Source organism: Tamandua tetradactyla, chromosome X (assembly GCF_023851605.1).
Source record: "Tamandua tetradactyla isolate mTamTet1 chromosome X, mTamTet1.pri, whole genome shotgun sequence".
NCBI lineage: Eukaryota > Metazoa > Chordata > Mammalia > Pilosa > Myrmecophagidae > Tamandua > Tamandua tetradactyla.
Window position 1 is genome coordinate 114,731,140 of NC_135353.1, and position 22,559 is coordinate 114,753,698.

At 36.7% G+C, this 22,559-nt stretch overlaps 1 protein-coding gene across 4 annotated transcripts in view; it reads left to right on the forward strand.

Annotated features, from left to right (window-relative positions):
- Window positions 1-22,559, forward strand: part of FAM120C (family with sequence similarity 120 member C) — a 142,232-nt gene that overhangs the window by 102,413 nt on the left and 17,260 nt on the right. For all 4 annotated transcript variants that reach the window (XM_077145923.1, XM_077145921.1, XM_077145922.1 and 1 more), the window contains exon 11: window positions 21,947-22,061. In XM_077145923.1, the coding sequence (XP_077002038.1) occupies window positions 21,947-22,061 (115 nt within the window). The remainder of the gene's footprint in view (window positions 1-21,946; window positions 22,062-22,559) is intronic.

A 22,559-nucleotide genomic window follows, 5' to 3' on the forward strand; every position in this document is an offset into this window, starting at 1 on the left:
TTAAAGTGATGTGGTGCCTTTAATTTCAGCAGACTCTCCCTGCCAGGGGCATGGTTGAGACAGAGGTGAGGTTGTAGGATGCTTCAGTTTTCCAGTCCCTGGGGCCTGAATTCCTTAAGGAGAGATTCCACTTCAGCTCGACCCCACCTCTCTCTTTGGGAAGATATACCCTTTTGGGAATTAATTCCTTTCACCTGACTAGTTATTTTGTCTCTCAGACAAGCTTAATTCTGCCCTTTCCTGGGGCAGTGCTGGAGTCTGAGAATGATTCCAGTTCTATCTAATGAGCTGTTAAAGAGTAGAATAAAAGTCAAAAAACAAAAAAAAATATTTTTCAGATCTGGACCCCTGCTACTCAGGTTTGCCAATCAAGAGCTTAAGTTGGTACATGGCTCTGTGTGTATCTCCAGGCTCTATATGCCCCCTTTTCTTGGGGTCCAGACATTTTCCAGTATTTTGTGCTATCCTGCTCAAAAAGCCTCTAGTTGTTGTTTGTCGTTTCTTTCTGTCAGCCCTGCCCCCTCTCTGTGGGGACAAACACTCCTAAGTACCTTTAGTACTTATTCCAGGCTTATCTGTGCTAGGGGCCTATATTCAGTAGTCAGAATTTGTTAATTAATTCTGCAATTAGAGCTTGTTTGAGCTAAGCCCTTGCTGCTAGTAAAGTCTGTTTTCTTTTCCCCTGGGAAACCAACCTGCTTTGCTCTGTGGTTTGGGGGACTTACAGACCTGTGTGGGGTCTCAGCTGGTCCACCTAGTCCAGACTGTTGTACACTGTTTGTCCAGTCACTGATGTTTCCCCAGCAGTTGTTCTGTAGCATTCCTAGCTATTTACTAGCTGCTCTGGAGAATGAACTAAATTCCATACCTCACTATGCTGCCATCTTGCCCTGCCTCCTCCCTACTGCCTCAATTTGATTAAACATGTGCCATCCTAATATATAAAGAGAAAAGTAGAAAAGTAGAACAAATTTTGTTCACTTGACAGAATAATTCTTCAGTTAATCAAGAAAAGCAAATGAGCTAGAATAGCATATAAATTTTTGAAGAAGAGTGCCAAGAGGGTCTTGACCCTATTAGATACCAAAATGTATTATAAACTTAAATAATGTAATATTGGTACAAAAATTGACAGATCATATTTTAAGAGCAATTAATACTGAAAAAGACCTTAATATAGTAGAACTTAAAATATGCTAAATGAAACACAACAAATCAATAAGAAAGAGAAGAATTCTTTAATAAATGTTGTGGGGAAAATTGGTTTAGTATTTATGGAGGAAATGTGAAGTTAGAACCTTGCCTCACATAAATTCCAGATAAATTCATTAAAGAAAAAAAATGTTAAAAAGTGATAAAAGGCTGTATAAAAACTAAGCAACTATTTAACTTATCTTGAGACAGGAAAAGAATTCCTTTTTAAAATAAAAATAAACAAAGAAGTCCCAAGTCCAGGGCACTGTAAAAAACAATAGCAATCTTGGTGATAAACAGGGAAAGCAAGCACCTCAGCTGCCTGTGCGTGTAATACACCAAGCCAAAAAGGTAACTGAGAGATCTGGGCAATAAGATTTCCATAGAGGGCTTTGATAAGCTCCCACCTGTTCCTGAAGATGTGTAAGTCACTGTACAGCACAGGACTGCATGCACAATCAAGAGAGAAATGGAAAAAAAGTATATAAAAAATAACTAATTATAATATGATTAATTTTATAATATGCCTATTTCACAAGAACAATATAGAAATCACAACAAAATAGGTGTGCAATTCCAAAAGGGAGGAATTTAGCATCACCACTCTTTTCTAACCAGTTTTGATTTCTCAATGCCAATAAATGTATTGTATCACAAAAAAAAAAAGAGAGGAGAAAGGAGAGGACCCCAGTTAAATATTCATACCTGGCTGAATATGAGGCCTTACACAAGAAAACAGTAAAAGACAGGGCAGACTTGTAAGCTGCCTGAACTTTTCATGAATGCCCCAACCTACACACAGATCCCTTGGCAAAAGGTGGAAGTCCTACTGGCTCAAGGTGTTTAAGCAAAACCTCTGGCCAATAATTGACTGACCAGTATGCTATGCTGAGCTAAGAGAGACCCCTAGGAAGCTAAGCTTAAAAATGAAAAAAAGAATAAAAAATATAATTCTGAGCAGGGCCTCCTTTCAGCTTAAGTTTTCCTGCTGAAATGATAATGACAACACTCCCTCCTTTTCTGCTTTGAACTTGCTATTCGAAATGACCTCATCTCCCCTTACTAAAATCCTTAAAAACCTTGACCCCCCTAAACTCAGGGAGACAGATTTTGGACTGCTAGGCCATCTGCTCTCCTAGTATGTGCCTAGTAGTAAACTTTCCCTCTCTCTTTGAAACCCTGGTGTCTCAAGAATTGGTTTTTGAGCATGTCAGGCAAAAGAATTCATGGCTTTTGTCTGGTTACAATTTGGCAACCCAGATGGGATGGATGCCTGAATCTCTGGAGCCCTGGTAGAGCATACGAGCCAGCACTCCAGAGACTTTTGGCATGTTAGGAAAGCTTCAAAGAGAGAAACTGTTTCCAGTTCAGGATCCAGACATCTGACTGGAGACTTGAAACCTCCAGATTGTTCCAATGCCAGAGAAGCACTGAAACCCAGAGATACTGGACTCTCCCAGAACAACAACTTGTTCCATCATTTCATCCCTTTGCCCCTTAATAACAATGCCCCTTTTCAGTCTTGAAGCATTTAAAAGAGTCATTGCCCAGATATCTCTCAAAATTGAGAGATAGTTATCAAATGAGAGGGAGGAATTGTAACAGAAATCAGGATTTAAGGGATGATTAGTGAATCATATTCCCTTTTGCTTCCTGGGATATGTGCCTAGTAATAAACTCTTTCTCTATTTGAAAAAAAAAAATTCTGAGCAGGGCCGTCAACGACCACACACTTCAGGTGAGACAGACTCTCCAAAACTAGTCTGGACAAGTCACTAAACAAAATAAACAACAAACAAGCGCAGCAGTAGCAATGCTAAGGAGGGAGTCAAAATCCTCCCTAGTTGTAATGTACTGTATTAGCAAAACTGCCAAATTTACAACAAAAATTTATGAGGCTTGCAAAGAAATAAGAATGTGTGATTTGTACATAGGAAAAATGAAGTCAATATAAACTGTCTCTGAGAGATGCAGATGTCACCTTAGTAGATAAAGACTTTAAATCAGCTGTTATATATTCAAAGAACTAAAGTTAAACATTTGTAAAGAATTCGAGGAAATTGTGATAACAATAATTCATCACACAGAGAATATCAATAAAGAGATAGAAATTATAAAGAGGAACCAAATTGATATTTTGTGGTTGAACAGTACAGTAATTGAAATGAAAATTTCACTTGAGGGGCTCAACAGAAGATTTGAACTAGTAGATTAAAAAATCAGTGAACTTCGTAGATCAATGCAAATTATTTAATCTGAGGAAAAAAAGAAAAAGAATGAAGAAAAATGAACAGCCTAAGCGACCTGTAGGACAATATCAAGCTTACCAACATACACATAATGGGAAACCCAGAAAAGGGAATAGAAAAATATTTGAAGAAATAATGATTGGAAACTTCCAAATTTGATGAAAAACATCAATGTACACATCCAAGAATTTCCACAAACTGCAAGTAGGTAGACACTATTAAAAGACAAAATCTTGAAAGGAACAAGAGAAAAATGACTCATCACATACAAAGGAAACAGGAGAAGATTAACAATTGACTTCTAATCAGAAACATTGGAGGTCAGAGAACAGGGGAATGATATATTCAAAGTGCTGGAAGAAAAAACTGTCAAATAAGAATTCTATATCCAGCAAAGCTATTCTTTACAAAGTAAGACAAGAGTTAAAACTTCTGGAATGGCAAAGTAGGGCTCCAGGCAGGCACTTTTCCTAGCAAAAATGCAATTTAAGTAGTGACTGGTTTAAAAAAAACAATCATTTAAGTCTCTGGAATTTGTCCAAGAGCGTATAGCAAATGGAGAAACATTCATTCAAGAAAATCTAGTAAATCTTAGTAAAAACTGCAATAATCTTTGGCATTTGAGGCAAAATTTTCTCCCTCCCCCCCACCCCCACCTCCAGCTCCATGTTACAGATCTGTCTTGGGTGTGTATAGCCAGAAAGACTGGAGCTCCTGCTCCTCCAGGTGCCCATTCTTGGGCTATGATTTCACACTCAGAAGGGAAGGCCTCCGTTTATTATCACCTTTAGGCCCATGTGTAGAAGCTCTATTCCAGGTATGCAGAGCCAAGAGGACTGAATCTAACTTTTCCTTTCCAAACCCCACTCATAGGGCAGAAGCTTTAATCCAAAGAGCAGCAGATCAAAAAAGTTGGGGCCCCAATTTTCTCCATCCAAGTTTAGCGGTAGGGTATCCACATTGGGCAGGGCAAGCCAAGAAGACCAGGAACTGTCAACACCCCCTTTTCAGTGTCCACATGTAGAGTGGGAATATCACTCAGAGAAAAGAGGGTCTCTACCTCCAGCTCTGATGCATTGGTGCAGGGGTTCAGCTCAGGGGAAAGGCAGGCGTAAGGTTGAGGTGCTCCACAGCTCTGTTGGAGGGGACAGATTTTCCAATTTAGAGAACTCTATGCCTAAGAGCATTGCCCAAAGCTACAGAGATTTTGATGATGAACAATTAAGAAGAGGCTTGTAGCTCCATGATATAAGCAAAATGGCAAAGTTTTATAGAGAGGAACCAGGGAAAGAAACAGCCAAGGAGAACCCTTCTGGGATTATAATCACCTCTAGGGATCAGGATGGGTGTGCACAAGCACTAGGTTGTACCCACTCAGGAGCAATAGGACACAATGTGGGGCACACTTCAAAGTATTCTCCAAGCCACATGCAGACCCTACCAACACAGAACATATGACTCACTGAACAAAAGGGGCTTAAACACCTCCAAACATTGACTGAATAAGCTATTCTGACACAGAGGTGGCTAGTAGAAAGCCAGGCCTAAAATTAAAACCACACTTATTACTGTGAGTCTGGAAGACTGTATGAATGCCCAAGGCTGGGCCTTCTCAGGAGTGATCAGAGAAGAAAATGCCAAGCTACTAAACCCTGACTGAATGTGAAGCACAAAAGATGTAAACTCCCTGAATTATGACAGGCACAAACATCTACAATGGTAATGGGTAAAAATATAAATGGCTAAGGGGACTTAAACACAGTCTTTGATAAATTAGTGACTTATCCTGACCCAAGGGTGACCCCTAAGTAGCCGGACTAAAAGATAAAAACAAGGGGAAAATTTTTCAGCAGGGACATCAGAGGCTTCATAGAATTAATTCAGCCAAGTAACTAAATAATTAAGCAGTATATTAAATAAACACCAACTAACAACAACAATGACCAGCTCTGGGCTGGAGGGCAGAGTCAGTATCCATTGTTGCCATAGTATGTTATCTAAAATGTCCACGATTCAACAAAATTATAAGAAATATACAGAAACATGAAAATGTGACACATATAGGGGACCGAAAACAGGCCTTTGAAGGGAAACAGATGGTAGATTTACTAGACAAAGACTTCAAATCAGTTATTCTAAATATTTTCAAATAACTAAATGAAACTATGCATGAGAATTAAAAGAAGGCATGATGACAATGCATCATCAAGTAGAGAATATCAATAAAGAGAGAAACTATTGAAAAGAATGAAGTGAATATGCTGGAGTTGAAAAATAAATCATCAAAATGAAAATTTCAGTATAGAGGACTGTGCTAGTTTGAATCTGTTATGCACCCCAGAAAAGGCCGTGTCCTCTTAATCCATCCCTGTAGGGGCAGACCTCTTGTTGGGTGGGACCTTTTGATTAGCGTGTTTCCATACAGATGTGACCCAGACTATTCAAGGTGGGTCTTAATCCCCTTGCTGGAGTCCTTTATGAGGGGATAAAAGACAGATGAAGCTCAGAGAGCTCAGAGAAGCTAAGTGATGAAGTCCAGAGAAAAACCTCTGGAGGAGAGAGAGAACCATTGAAACCAACCCAGTAGATAAGGACCAACAGATATTACTATGTGTCTTCCCACATGATAGAGGAACTCTGGATGTCAGCAGCTTTTCATCCAAGAAAGTATCTTCTTTTTTTTTTTTTTTTGGCATGGGCAGGCTCTGGGAATTGAACCTGGGTCTCCGGCATGGCAGGCAAGAACTCTGCCACTGAGCCACCATTGCCCGCCCAAGAAGATATCTTCTTGATGCCTTAATTTGGACATTTTCATGGACTTTGAACCGTAAATTTGTAACCTATAAATCCCCATTGAAAAAGCCAACCCATTTCTGGTATATTTGGCAGCTTTAGTAAACCTAATAGTGGATTAACAGTAGATTTGAGCTGGCAGAAGAAAGAAGCAGCTAACTTAAAGATAGAGCAATAGAGATTATGTGATACAAAGAATAGAGAGAAAAAATAATAAAGAAAAATGAGCAGAACCTTGGGGAAATTAGTGACTTAAGTGTACCAATATACACATAATGGGAGTATCAGAAGGAAAGGAAAGAGGCAGAAAAAAATATTTGAAGAAATAATGGCTGAAGATTTCCCAAATTTGATGAAAAAACATTAGTTTATACATCCAAGAAACTCAGTGAACTCCAAGTAGAATAAACACATATGACCCACACCAGACATGTCACAGTCAAAACATTGAAAGCAGTAAGAGAAAAATGACTTATCACATATAAGGGAATCACAAAAAATTAAACTTCAGAAACAATGGAGGCCAGAAGGCAGTGGAAAAATTTATTCAAAGTGCTGAAATATAAAACTCTCAACTCTTAAATCCAGGAAAGCTATTTTAAAAAGTGAAGCCAAAATAAAGACATTCCAAGATAAACAAAAACTGAATCTTTTGCCAGCAGATATGCTTTATAATAAATCCTAAAAGTTCTCCAGACTGAAAGCAAGTGACAAGTTATAATTCAAATTCACACACACACAAACACCAGTAAAGGTAATTATGTAGGTAATTACAAAACACAATATAATTGCATATTTCTTCTCCTCTTAATTGAGTTAAAAGGAAAGGTGTAAAACAATATGTATATAATGGTATTGTTGAGCCTATGAAATATAGGAATGTAATATATTTGATAGTAACAGCAAAAAGAAGTGGGTGCAAACAACGATATATTGAAATAAGGAAATAATGCCAGATGATAACTCAATTCCACAGGAAGAAATGAGGAGAGCCAGAATAATTGCGTTAATATAACAAACTCTATAAATATATACTTGCTCTCCTTTTACTCTCAGCTTTTTAAAAAAGATTATTGTTTCAGTTTGCTAAAGCTGACGAAATGCAAAAATAGGTTGGCTTTTACAATGGGGATTTATTAACTTACAAGTTTACAGTTCTGAGGCTGTGAAAATGTCCAAATCCAGGCAACAACAGGACGATACCTTCTTCCTGAAGAAAGGCTGCTGGTGATCCAGGACTCGTCTATCACATGGGAAGGCACATGGCAGCATCTGCTGGTTCTTCTTTCCCAGGTTTCATTGTTTTCAGCTTGTGGCTGCTCCATCCATGCCTTTCTTTCTGAGCTTCTGTGTGTTTTTCTCTCTCAGCTTCTCTGGCTTTTCTCTCTCAGCTTCGCTCTTTTTAATTCTCTGAATTTTATCTCTTATAAAGGGCTCCAATAAGAGAATTAAGACCCACCTCAGGCATGCCTCAACTGAAATAACCTAATTGAAAGGTCTCACCCACAATAGGTCTATATTCACAGGAGTGGATTAGCTTTAAGAACATGATATTTTCTGGGATACTATAGAGCTTCAAAACATCACAATTACATAAGGTAATAATTATAACAAAGTATTTTGGGGTTTGTATAGATACAGTGTGTATTGCAATAATACCACAAAAAGGAGAGAGAGGAAGGAATGATGCTATATAGAAATAAAGTACTGATATTTCAATGGAACTAAGTTAGTATATATCTGAAATAGATTCCAAGAAGTTAAGATGTGTATTAGAAACCCTACAGCAACCACTAAGAAATTAACTTTAAAAATAAGATTAGGGCAGTGGAATGGTGACTCAGTGGCAGAATTCTTGCCTGCCATGCCGGAGACCTGGTTTCAATTCCCGGTGAGTGCTCATGTAAAATAATAATAAGAAGAAGATTAAAAATCATTAAAGGAATTAAATTGTTATGTTAGAAAATTTCCACTTAAAAAAGACAAGAAGGAATAGAGGAAAAAACATATAATATACAAAAAACAAAATGGCAGATATAAATCCAACCGTATCAGTAATAACATCGAATTGTGTACCTACTCAAAAGACATGTTCATAATCTTAAAGGAAAGTTCCTGTAGGTGTGAACTTACTGAAAATAGGAACTTTTGTAAATGTTATTTTTAGTTAATCTGTGCCCAACTGAGTCAGAATGGGTCTTAATCCATGTTATTGGAGAACACTCCTTATAAAGAGAAGAAAGCCAGAAGTCAGAGAAACACAAGAGAAGCAAGAAGCCGTAAAGTGGCAAAAACTGAAAAAGCAGACATGGGATCAAGGGCATTGTCAGGTAGTGGTGGACTGCCATCACCAGAACTCTACGGACTCCAGACAGGATCTTGAAATTGAACTTCTAGCCTCTGAAACCATGAGACACTACATTCATGCTGTTTAAGCCAACTGGCAACCAGTTGCCAACCCAACTTGTCATAGCAGTTTGGCAAACTAAGACATTCCTGTTGCCGCATCTTTACATGCAGAGAGCATCAGTGAATTCCTCAGTGGTATTTCCCTTAATCACAAGGAAATCGCCACATCAAGGTTATCCTTATTATAAATGCTAGGACTTAAAATAGCAGTGTGCAAACATACTTCAAAATGTTTTAATTGAATTTAGCTTTTTCCCTCACTGGCTGTTCTTTACAGTTAAAAATGCATATATTAAAGCCATTTAAAAACTTAAAATTTTGAAACATTAGACACATTCCATAAGCAGTACACTTCCTATCACGAAATTAACATGTTTCAGGTTTGAAGGTTTTGATAAGTTCTGTGGACTGCTCTTCACCAGTTAATGGAAATTTTCAAAGTCCCTGATCTTTACCAGCATGAGGTGAATCCATTTTAAGGCATGTGCAGTGGCATAGTAATTATAAGATGGTAATATGTATAGTTAGGCCTTGTACAAGGAATAGTAAATCCCCACTGTTTTGCATGATAGGAGAACCATTTTGTTTTCCTTCAAACAGTGTTTTTTGTGGGAAAGTTTTGCCAAGTGAAATAGGATGGTGGTAAGCACACCCATATTTACAGGCAGGCTTCAGCTCACAAGGAGTTTTCTGGTTTCTCATCTCAGTATTTGAAAGGCAACCATCTGGGTCACCACTATGCCTGCTCATCAACTGTGAATGAATGCTAGAGTCGAAGATACTTGTAGTACTTTGTTTAAGACTGCGTTTTGGCTTACTGGTCTCATTCCTTCTCAGTTCCTACATAGCACCACGCTGCCCAGTACCACAGTAAACTTGAGGCTTGCAGGTTTATATGTTTGTAAAAGATTTTGTGTCTGCCTATCATGTCCTGAGAGTAAGAGTATGTGTATTCTCATCCCCAGCTCCTCCATTGTTACCACTGTGCTTTCCTCAGACATGTTTGGCTTTTTCAGAATAAATGATCTTGTGATGGCAAAAAAACAAACAAACACAAACAAAAAACCATGTGATATATAGAAAGCAAAATGGCATATATAAATCCAATCATATAAATAATAACATTGAATTTGAATGTATTAAAAAATCCAAACAAACGACAGAGATTGTCAGATTGGACATAGGAAAAAACTCCAACTATATGCTGTCTATAGGAGACGCACTTTAGATTACTAGGTGAAAAATAAAAGACAGGAAAAGATATGCCATGTAAGCAACAATCATAAAAGAGCTGGAGGGATTATACTCATATCAGACATAATAGACATTAAGACAATAAAAATATTAATAGAGACAAAGAAGGATATTTATAATGATAAAAAGTTCAATTCGCAAAGAAGATATAACAATTATAAACATATGTAGTTAACAAAAGACCCAAAAGTACATGAAGTAAAAACTGACAGAAATGAAGGCAGAAATAGACTATTAAAAGATAATAGATGGAGACTTCAATGCCCCACTTTCAAAAATGAATAAAACAACTAAGCAGAAGCTCAACAAGGAAATAAAAGACCTGATGTACAGTATAAACCAACTAGACCAAACAGACATCTATAAAAGCCTCCGCCCCAAAATAACAGAATATGTGCTTTTCTCAAGTACACAAAAAACATTCTCCAAGATTCAGCATATCTTAGGTTATGAAACAAGACTCAAGGAATTTAAAATTATACAAAGTATTATCTGAATAGAACGAAATTAGAAGTGAGTAATAAAAGGAAATATGGAGGGTGCATTGGTGGTTCAGTGGTAAAATACTTGCCTTACATGCAGGAGACCCGCATTTGATTCCCAGACCATACACCAAAAAAAAAAAAAAAAAGGAAATATGTGAAAATTAAACAGGACACACTTACATTACTAATGGGTCAAATAAGAAATCACAGGGTATGCTGGTTTGAAATGATATACGGATCCTAGAAAAGCCATGTTTTAATCCTAAAATCGTTTTGTAAAGGCAGCTGTTACTTCTAATCCCTATTCAGTACTGAATGTTTGAAACTGTAATTAGATCATCTCCCTGGAGATGTGATTTAATCAAGAGTGGTTGCTAAACTGGATTAGCTGGAGGCGTGTCTCCACCAATTTGGGTGGGTCTTGAGAAGTTTCTGGAGTCCTATAAAAGAGGAAACATTTTAGAGAATGAAGAAGATCCAGAAAGAGCAGAGAATACTGCAGCACCACGAAGCAGAGAGTCCACGAGCCAGCGACCTTTGGAGATGAAAAAGGAAAATGCTTCCCAGGGAGCTTCATGAAACAGGAAGCCAGGAGAGAAAGCTAGCAGATGACGCCATGTTCACCACGTGCCTTTCCAGATGAGAGAAAAGCCCTGACTGTGTTCACCATGTACCCTTCCAGATGAGAGAGAAACTCTGACTATGTTCACCATGTGCCCTTCCACTTGAGAGGGAAACCCTGAACTACATCGACCTTCTTGAACCAAGGTATCTTTCGAGGGATGCCTTAGATTGGACATGTCTATTGACTTGTTTTAATTGGGACATTTTCTCAGCCTTAGAACTGTAAATTAGAAACTTATTAAATTCCCCTTTTTAAAAGCCATTCTGTTTCTGGTATATTGCAGTCTGGCAGCTAGCAAATGAGAACACAGGGTAAGTAGAAAATACTTACAGATGAATGAATATGAAAAGGTAACAGAACTTATGGTATGCAACTAAAACAGTGCCAAGAATGGAAATTTAGCTGTGAACACCTATAGTACAGCAGAAGAAAGATCTCAAATCAATAGCCTGATCTACCACCTTAAGAAACTAGAAGAAGACCAAACTAAAAACCCAAGGGAATCAGATGAAAGGAAATAATAAAGACTGGATTGGATATAAATGAAATAAAGAATAGAAAAAGAACAGAGAAAATGAAATGAAACCAAAATTTGGTTCTTTGACAAATCAACAAAATTGACAAATCTTTACCTGGAACGAGAAAAATAAGAAGGGAGAAGACTCAAATTATTAAAATCAGGGATGAAAGAGGAGACTTTACTACTGACCTTAGGAGAAATAAACAACAGTATAAGGAAGTACTATGAGCAATGGTTTACCAATAAATAAGATAACATACATGAAATTGACAAATTCCTAGAAAGTCACAAATTATGAGAACTGACTCAAGAAGAAATAAGAACTCTGAATGGACATGTAACAAGTAAAGAGCTTGGATTAGTTGTTTAAAATCCCACAAAATAAAGCCCAGGCCCACATGTCTTTGCTGATAAATTTTACCAAACATTTAAAGAAGAATTAAAACCAAGTCTTTACAAATTGTTCCAGAAAATGTCAGAGGAAGGAACACTTCTCATCTCATTCTATGAGGTAAGTATCATGAAAACCAAATAAGGCAAAGCCATCACATGAAAAAAAATTAGAGACCAATATCTCTTATGCATGTGGACTCAGAAATCCTTAATAAAGTAGTAGCAAACTGAGTCAACAACATATTCAAAGGATTATAGACCATGACCAAGTGAGATTCATCCCAGGAATGCAAGATTGGCTTAAAATCTGAAAATCATAAATGAAATAAGCTATATTAATAGAATAAAAGAAAACCCATGTAGTCATCTTAGAAGACACAGCAAAAACATTTCACAAAACCCAATACTCTTTCATGATAAAAATGCTCAACATACTAGAATAGAAAGGAACTTCTTCAACCTGATAAAGGCCATCTATGGCAAATCCACAGCTCTCAGCCTTAGTGCTTGTGCTGGTTTGAAAGGAAGTATGCCCCCTAAGAAAAGCCATGTTTTAATGTAAATCCCATTTCATAAAGGTAGAATAATCCCTATTCAATACTGTATGTTTGAAACTGTAATGAGATCATCTCCCTGGTTGATGTGATTTAGTCAAGAAGGGTTGTTAAACTGGATTAGGGGATGACATGTCTCCACCCATTTGGGTGGTTCTTGATTGGTTTATTGGAGTCCTATAAAAGAGGAAATTAAAAGAGGAAATATTTTGGAGAATGAGAGACTCAGAGAGAGCAGAGAATGCTGCAGCACCATGAAGCAGAGACCCACCAGCCAGTGACCTTTGGAGATGAAGAAAGAAAATGTCTTCCGGGGAGCTTCAAGAAACAGGAAGCCAGGAGAAGACACTAGCAGATGATGCTATATTCGCCATGTGCCCTTCCAGCCAAGAGAGAAGCCCTGACTGTGTTCGCCATGTGCCTTCTCACTTGAGAGAGAAACCCTGAACTTCATCGGCCTTCTTGAACCAAGGTATCTTTCCCTGGATACCTTAGATTGGACATTTCTATAGACTTGTTTTGATTGGGACATTTTCTCAGCCTTAGAACTGTAAACCAGCAACTCATTAAATTCCCCTTGTTAAAAGCCGTTCCATTTCTGGTATATTGCATTCTAGCAGCTAGCAAACTAGAACAGTGCTTTCCACCAAATACTGGGAATAAGGCAAGGATGTCCACTCTTACTCTTCCTATTCATCATCATACTAGAAATTCTAGCCAGCACAATAAGTCAAGGAAAAGAAACAAAAGGCACAGACAATTGAAAGGAAGAAGCAAAAAAATCTATTTGCAAGTGACTTGATTCTGTATATAGAAAATTTGAAGAACTCCACTAAAAAACTATTAGCATTAATAAATGAGTCCAAGGATATAAGAGCAACATATGAATAGCAATTGTATTTCAATACACTAGCTTTCAACATTCTGAAAATAAAAGTAAAACAATTCCTTTTTTAATTACATCCCAAAAAAATGAAATACTGAGATATAATTTTGACAAAAGAAATACAAGATACAAGACTTACACACTAAAAACTACAAAACACTGATGAAAGAAATTTTAAAAGGTCTCAATAAAAAGACGCCCAAGAAATGATGCTGGAGTAATTGGAGATTCACTGGCAAAAAGAATGAAGCTCTACCTAAACATCATACCTTATAAAAAAATTAACTAAAAATAGATCATAGACTTAAACATAAACAGAAAATTATAAAACCTTTTGAATAAAATGGTAGAAAATCTTCAGGATCTAAGGGGTAGGCAGAGTTCTTAGACTTGATACCAAATGCATAATGTATAAAAGGAAAAATTGATAAATTAAATATCAACAGTAGTAAAAAGAAAAGCTACAGACTGGGAGAAAATATTTGCAAACCACGTATCTGTCGAAGGACTAGTATCTAGACTATATGAACAACTTTCACAACTCAACAGCAAAAACAAAACAAAATAAACATTCCAATTAGAAAATGTCCAAAAGACATGAACAGACATTTCACTGAAGAGGATATACAATGGCAAATAAACACTTGAAAGGATATTCAACATCATTAGCTATTATGGAAATGCAAATTAAAACCACAATGAGATATCACTACATACCTACAGAATGGCTAAAATAATAAATTGTGATAATATGAAATGCTCAAAAGGATGTGGAGAAATTGGATCACTCATACATTGGTGGTGAGAATATAAAATGGTGCACACTCTGGAAATCAACGTGGCAGTTTCTTAAACTAAATGTGCAAAAATCATAAGACCCAGCAATTGTACTTCTGGGGATTTATCCCAGAGAAATGAAAACTTACATTCTTGTAAAAACCTGTACATAACTGTTCATAGATTCTTTATTCATAACTCTAAAACTGGAAACAACCAAGATGTCTTTCAATGGATGAATTGTTAAACAAAATGTTGTAATCCATATCATGGAATTCTACTCATAAATAAAAAGGAACCAACTATTGTTAGACACAATTTGGATGAAAATTGACAGAATTATGCTGGATGTAAAAAAAAACTATCCCAAAAGATTACATACTATATGATTCTATTTATGTGACATTTTTAAATTGGCTAAACCGTAGAAATAGGGAACAGATTGGTGGTTTCCAGGGGTTATGGACATAGAGTGGGAAAAAGCCATGTGTGTTGCTATAAAAGGTCAACATGGGTGATCCCGTGGTGATGGGACTATTCTGTATCTTAACTCTATCAATGTCTATGTCATGGTCGTGATAATATCCTATAGTTTTGCAAGATATTACCATTGGAAGTGCTGGGTCAAGTGTTCAAGGGGTCTTTCTGTTTTATTTCTTACAGCTGTGTGTGAGTCTACAAAAATATCAAATTTAAACATTTAATTAAAACAAAAATTCTGCTAAAGAAAGAAGCCAGACACTAAAGACCACATAGAGCATTATCGCATTTATATGAAATGTCCAGAACAGGCATATTTATAGAGATAGAAGGTAGATTAATGGTTGCCTCTAGGCAGGAATGGGGAATGTCTGCACATGGACATGGGGATCTTTTTAGAGCAGTGCAAATGTTCTAAAACTCACTGTGGTGATGATTACACAACTTCATAAATTTACTAAAAATCATTGAATTCTGCACTTACAATGGATGAATTTTATGGTTTGCAAATTATACCTCAACAAAGCTCTTCTTAATGTGATTTTCTGTAGATACAAAATTATTCAAAAATTGAAAGGTGATTTTTAAAAAGTGAGTAATGTTAAAGAAAAAGCAACCACTGAGACACCCACAAAACAAGAAGATATAAAAAAATACTAGATCAGTAACTGCATAAAACTGATCAGTGACTGCATAAAAACTGAAAATCTGTTTGCCAGAAAACAAAATTATAAGACAAATGACAAAATGGGAAAATATTTGCAACAGTTAGGACAGGCAATGTGTTAAAATTTTTATTTTAAAGAATTGTTTAAATACTAGCACCCTAAAACAAAAATGGGTAAACGACACTCTCTTCTGATATACTTGCTTACAGGAAACAAAAGTCACTCCATTCCCCATCCATGCACTTCCCAAAAAACAAGCAAACAAGTAAAACAAGCAAAAATCAAGCAAACAGACAAAAATTCAGTAAACGGTGCTGCAATAATGGGATGCTCACATGGAAAAATAATGAAATGTGACCCCACCATACAGCATCCAAAAAAAAAGTCACTCCAGCAATCATAATGTCAAGATATATAACAAGCAGTCTCAATGTGAACAAGATGTACCTATTCACTGTCGGTAGGGAAACTGAGAGGTACAGCCCCCTTGGAGGCAGTGTGGTGGTTCCACAGGAGGCTAGGGTTGGATTTGCCATATGATCCTGAAACCCTGTTGCTCAGTATATACCTGGAGGAACTGAGTGTGGGTACGTGAACAGACATCTGTACACTGGTGTTTCTGGAGGCAGCGTTTGTGATCCACAAAGCATGGAGGTGGCCTAAGGGTATAACAACTGAGGATTGGAACAGGGAACTACGGTGTATACATACAATGGACTACTGAGCTGCCACAAGAAGGAATGAAGTTGTTAGACATGCAACTAGGTGTATGAAACTTAAGGACTGTATGTTAAATGAAATGTCAGGGAAAAAAGACAAATATTATCATGCCTCAATCATATGCGCTACCCATAAAATAAAAATTTTGGTGAATTGAAGTAGAGAACATGGGTTATCAGGTTGGGGCTTATTGTAAAGTGTCCTATATTATAAGGCCTTATAACAGTCACATCTGTTCTGGAGTTGTAACTGTTATTTCTAAATTCTGAGATACTGAGCTGTTTATTTATAATCTGGTCAATCCCAGAAACTTCAGGTATTTATGTGACACCTGAGACTCAGAGTTAGAACTCTGAAACTATGAAAGTCAGCAGTACCCTATAAAGAAACTGTTTAAAAAGTTGAAAAAGTAATCAGACTTCGAGTAGAGATATAAATGAAGCTGATCTGGATAGGACTACGGTAGAACAGAATAGAGGGTAAAGGATGATATTGTCCATATTTTAAAACTTCAACTTCTGTGTGAGACTAAATGGAGGGATGTGCATATCCTAATTTAACTTGTGTGGTCAGTTTAGTTGAATATCATAAGTAGATGGAATCTTGAATACTGTGTGAGATCTTGTTGGTTAGTCCAGTTAGTGTGATGCCCCGATAAATCCCAGAGTAATCTGGGCAGTGAATAAAGAAGAATTTGCAAGGTCCCCTTTGGGGACTGGGGAGAAAGGAGGAAATATTCAACTTCCTCATTTGGAGAATTTCTGATATTCTCGCAAGCAGTGGGGACAACCAAATCAATGGGCCCAGCCCTTGATCTTGGGGTTCACCCCTATGAAACTTATTCCTGCAATAGATAGGCTAAGCACGCTTAAAATTAGGCCTAAGAGTCACTCCCAGAGAACCTCTTTTGTTACTCAGATGTGGCCTCTCTCTCGCTAAGCCAACTCAGTAGGTGAACTTACTGCCCTCCCCTCAATTGGGACATGATTCCAGGGGTATAATCTCCCTGGCAATGTGGGACAGGACTCCCGGGATGAGCCAGGATCCAGCATCATGGGACTGAGAAAGCTTTCTTGACCAAAAGGGGGAAGAGAGAAATGAGACAAAGTTTCAGTGGCTAAGAGATTTCAAACAGAGTCGAGAGGTTATCATGGAGGTTATTTTTATGCATTATATAGATATCCCTGTTTAGTTTATGGTGTACTGGATTGGCTGGAGGGAAGTACCTGAAATTGTTGAGCCTTGATTCTTGAAGATAATTGTATGAAGATATAACTTTTACAGTGTGACTGTGGGAATGTTAAAACCTTGTGTCTGTTGCTCCTTTTGTTCAGGGTATGGACAGATGAGCAAAAAAATATGGATAAAGAATAAATAAATAATAGGGGGTCATAGGGTAAAATAAATTGGGTATATCGGAAATACTAGTGCTCAATGAGAGAGAGGGCTAAGGGCTATGGTATGTATGAGTTTGTTGTTTTTCCATTTTATTTCTTTTTCCGGAGTGATGCAAAGGTTCTAAAAAAATGATCATGGTGATGAATGCACAACTATGTGATGCTATTGTGAGCCATTGATTGTATACCATGTATGGAATGTATGTGTGTGAAGATTTACCAATAAAAATATTTAAAAAAAAAAAACAGGCAGTGTCATAACCGTCCAAGGACAGGAACTGTGTGGTACGCAGAGGGAATGGTCCTGAAAAGGCAGGAACAGAGATTGAGCACTCTCTCATGGGCCTGTGTAACTCTTCTTTCTGCATATCTGGTTCATCGGTTTCTGAGTCTGTTAGCTCAAATTCTCAAGACTTTAATTGGCGCAGTCTGATTGAAAAGCCTATTGAATGATTTGGCTTGGATCAGCTGTCCACCCCTTATCCAAATAGCTGTGACTGTGATCATGAGATAAAGTTTTAGATTATCTGAGAAGGAAGTGTAGATAGCAGGCAAATTAACTGCTATGTCTATGATAGACACAGAACTATCATAAAAGTAAATAATTGTTTGGTAACATATGCAACCTTTAAATAGCGAGAGATATTTTTGCCCATTAAATCATCCAAGATTAAAGATAACAGTCTAAGGTGTTGTACTGCTGAGAGACAGGGTGTAAATTGGGACAAACTGGTATAGAAAATAACTTCCCAACATATATTGAGGACCCTTAAAATGGACATAGACATAATTCCACTTCTAGAATTTATCCTAAGGAATGAATAATCAGATACAGACAAGGATTTATATATATGAGTATCTTTGTAGTGTTACTTATAAGAAAATAAATAGTATAAACAGTATAAAGTTTCAGTAATGCAGGAATGTTTAAATAAATACATAACAACCACGAGATGAACAGTCATTAAAAATCATGTTTTTGAAAAATATTTAATGAACAAAACATTCTCATAGCATAATGCTGAATGAAAAGAGCAAGATACGATATTTTATATATTATGTGGGAGAGGAAAGAAGTGAAGATTTAAGATTCTAGTAAGAAATGATCCAAAATCATAACAATCTTAACCTGGCTATATCCTAATGGTAGGATTACAAATGGTTTTGTTTTTTAATTTTCATTTTCTTTGTACTATTTTTGCATTTTCTACATAAGAATGAACTTTTATAGTCAGAATAAAATAATAAATGTTATTAAAAATTAAAAGAAGTGGAGTAAAAGGAGAGGCTACCAAATATTAAAACATATTCCAAAGTTAAATCAGTATGGCATGAAAAGTAATCATGCAATACATAGGATAGAAACCTATCTTTGCATGATTAAATGGGGCTTCAACAAATAGTAAAGGAAAGATTATACCATAATTGGTTCAGTTACATATGGTAACTGAGAGTGCCTGCTGTACGAGGCAGTATGCTAAGTCCATTTACATGCATTTTCTCCTTTACTTACTAAAGCTTATGAGGTATATGTAGTGTTATCTCCATTTTAGGGGTGTACAAACTAAAGCCCAGAGAGGCTAAGGCAATTACCCTGAGTCACATACAAAGGAAATAGTGGAATCTAGATTGGAACCACGGACGTCAGACACCACATCTGTATTCTTTGCTACCACATTCTATGTATATAAATTTCCTGTCATCGTATCTAGAACATAACAGGCATTTAGTAAATGTTATTAGTATGGGTAATTTATAGCTAGCTGTATATATTATTATCTATAATGCTTATATATAGTATTATAATGTAAATGTTATTAATAATAATAAAGATGTCTTCTTGTCACTGAGATTAAGTCCCTTGGTAAATTAGTAATGCTATAATTTTTTTTTTCAGAGGAATTCCCCCAATAGAATCCTCTGGAACAATTGTATTAATCATATAATTATATATATATTTTAATAATATAATAATTCTATTCCTTAGAATTCAAAAACTAGTGCATAATGAACATCACTAGATATTGGTTGATTTAATAATTATTATTATTTCCTGTTGTCCCATTTCTGAGCCTTTCATTCCTCTGTCTCATTAGACCCTATACTTTGTCTCATAATTCATTTAAGTCTTGTTTCTTAGAGGTACTGGACAAAAGATAGAGTTACCATTTATTACTAAAATCTTGATATTGGCTTATTCATTGAGCAAACATTTATTGAGCAACCATTCTGTCATGTACTATGCTAAGGTTAGAGAGACATACAAGATGCATTAAAATTGCAAATTAACATTAAAGTGCAAACTAGACCAAACAAAAATTCAAATCCTTAGGTAAGTAAATGCTCTTTCCTCCATTAAGCCTTCTGATTCTTCTAGGCAAAATTAGTCACTCTCCTTAGAGCACCCAGAACAATCTGTTCAACCTATAAAATCACATTTCTCACATTTATTAGTCTTTCTGTGAGCCTGCCCGCCTCCCACACTTGACTCTTTTGGGTCAGTTTTTATTGCAGAGGAATCAGAATGTGACTGGTACAATTCGGCTTTGGAAGATTTACATGATCTGCTCAGTACATTCAGTTAGTCCTTCGATAGGTATTTATCAATACTTACTCAATGCCATGTACTATGCCAGGTAGTTGATAATCAGTGAGGGATAATAAGGAAACAAGGACAAACAAATAAAGTCCTAGCCCTCATGGGAACTCACATGGACACTTGAAAAGAAAGTATTTTCTTGTATGAAATCAATCAAGCATTTGAACCTTATTGTATTATTCAAATTTGTGACTTTAAGTATATTTTACATCTATTTTATATGTCATAGCTGATCTAGTATATTGAAGTCTCCCATTATAATTGCATTTCTGTTCGTTTTCTTCCATTATTGCTTTACATTTTGCCAACAAAATAGGATAGAAAGATTTAAAACTAAAATGGGCAAAGGTAAATCAAGGTACTATAAATCTAAAGAAAGAAATAATGTTAGTATCTGATAAATAGAGTTCAAAACAAAAAGGCATTAAATAGGACAAAGGAGAATTATATATTGATAAAAGGTATAATCTATGAATTGTGTGCTTAATAATGTAGCACCAGAAAGTATAAAGTATGAATGAATTTTCCAAATGGAGAAAGTATTCTGGGCAAAGGGAAGTTTCCTGTTCCCCAGGAACTTCATTCCTAAAGAAGCAACAGGGCCTACTGGTGTATCCTGAAATCCCAGAACGATCCTAGTTCAGAGAAATAACAATTTGGGCATGAAGAAAGATTAGCGGCAGTAAGGCTGCCTGCACTGTTGTGATAATTTCATGTGAGAAAAGAGCAAGCTCTGAGTGGTTTCTACGTCACACAGCTGCTAAATGGCATGTTAACAGATTCAAAGACAAGCTGTCCGGCTTCAGAGCCTAGGCACTGCCTCCTGGTATTAGTAACTGGGTTGAAGTCCCCAGGAGCCCATTCTAAGTGCTACTCAGAAGAGAGCATTCCTTGGTTTAAATGCCAGGTTTCTAAAATCTTGCACATCTCTAATGATTATGTATAATCACTGTCTTATGGGCCTCCAGGGAGCTAAGAGCAAAAACTATACTAATGGGTTTTTCATCTCTCTGCCTTCCTCTTTCTGCATTCTTGGTGCCTAGAGCAATAAGGTATAATCAATTCATGGGCATTCAATAGGTATTTATTATTTAATTAGTGGATTTTCTATCTTGGTGAATGGCCCCATCATCCAGCCATCTGTCCAAGCCAGAATTATATAAGAGTTTTAGACTCTTCCCTCTTCTTTACCCCCTTCCCATAAAATCCTTGATCAAGTCCTATAGATTTATCTCCTTAATAGTTCTTGTCTCTTTACCCTGGCTCCATCCTCTCACTCAGTACCTTTGTTCAGGCCCTCTTCAACTACAAGTTACTGCAGTTGCCTCTTCAATTTCCTTTTCCCCTCTGCGCCACCAGAGTGGTCTTTTAAAAACGCAGACTTTTCAGTATCACTCTCCTGATGACAACCCTTAAATAGCTTCCTATATTTTTAGAAAAAGAGTGCAAAATCTTTAGTACTGTTTGAAGACTCTTCACGATCTGGCCTATTTTCTAAGTCTTTGCCTCCTGTCATTCCAGACATGCTTAGCTCCTGCAATATGGAACTTGGTATAGTGTACTGAACCACACTTCCATGTCTTTACACATACCATTCTCTCAACTTAAAACATCCTTTCCCATATTTTTGACTCACTAATTTCCTTAAGCCCTTTGAAACTCAGCTCCTGCCAACTTTTTTCAGGACGCCCTTCCTCACTCTTCCAGTCTGATGTAGGTGCTCTCATACCACCCTGGACATTCTTCTATCTACATCGTTGTGCATGCCTGTCTCTTCTACTACACAGACTGAAAGCACTACAAAGGCAGAAGTTCTTTTAGTTTATTCATTTGCAATTGTCAAAGCCAAGCATAAGGCCTGAACCATGATAGGCTCTTAGCTTAATAAATGTTTGTGAAATAAATGAGCTTTTGTGGCTTACTAATGATGTTTTATTCTCTAGATACATGGTTCAGTGGCCTGGTGGTCGAATCCTGCATCGCCATGAGCTAGACACCTTCCTTGCACAGGCAGTGTCTACACAGCTTTATGAACCAGATCAACTCCAAGAACTTAAGGTAATTTGATCCACTCTGGTTTAAATTTATTTTTTTTAAATGAACTCATAGCTCTACTTTAGGTCTTTTTTTCCTGGAGCTGGGGAGAAGAGTAAGTTCCATGGGTAAACATTTGATTTACTTTAATCAAATATTTGTCTATTAATAAAACCAAGAGTTGCCTGCTTCACTGCTTTCAAACTGGTGGTAAGAACGGACAGAAAGAAAAAAAAGAAAAGAAAAAATAAAGAAAGAAAGAAAGAAAGAATGGACAGAAAAGATGGATATTGTGCAAGGCAAATAAATCATGGCCCATAGACCTCAATAATTTTCTGACTCTTACAAGAGAAGTCTACATGGGACTTATCCTGGTGTCTCCTGCTTGTCTCTGAGTGAATGTCCACTCCCCCCCCCCAACTTTAAAATAATTCTTAATGGGTTTTAGGGGGAAGTATCGAAAAGCATAAAGAAGAAAATAAATCTGCCATGTGACTGAAGGCTATAGAACATACTAGTAAA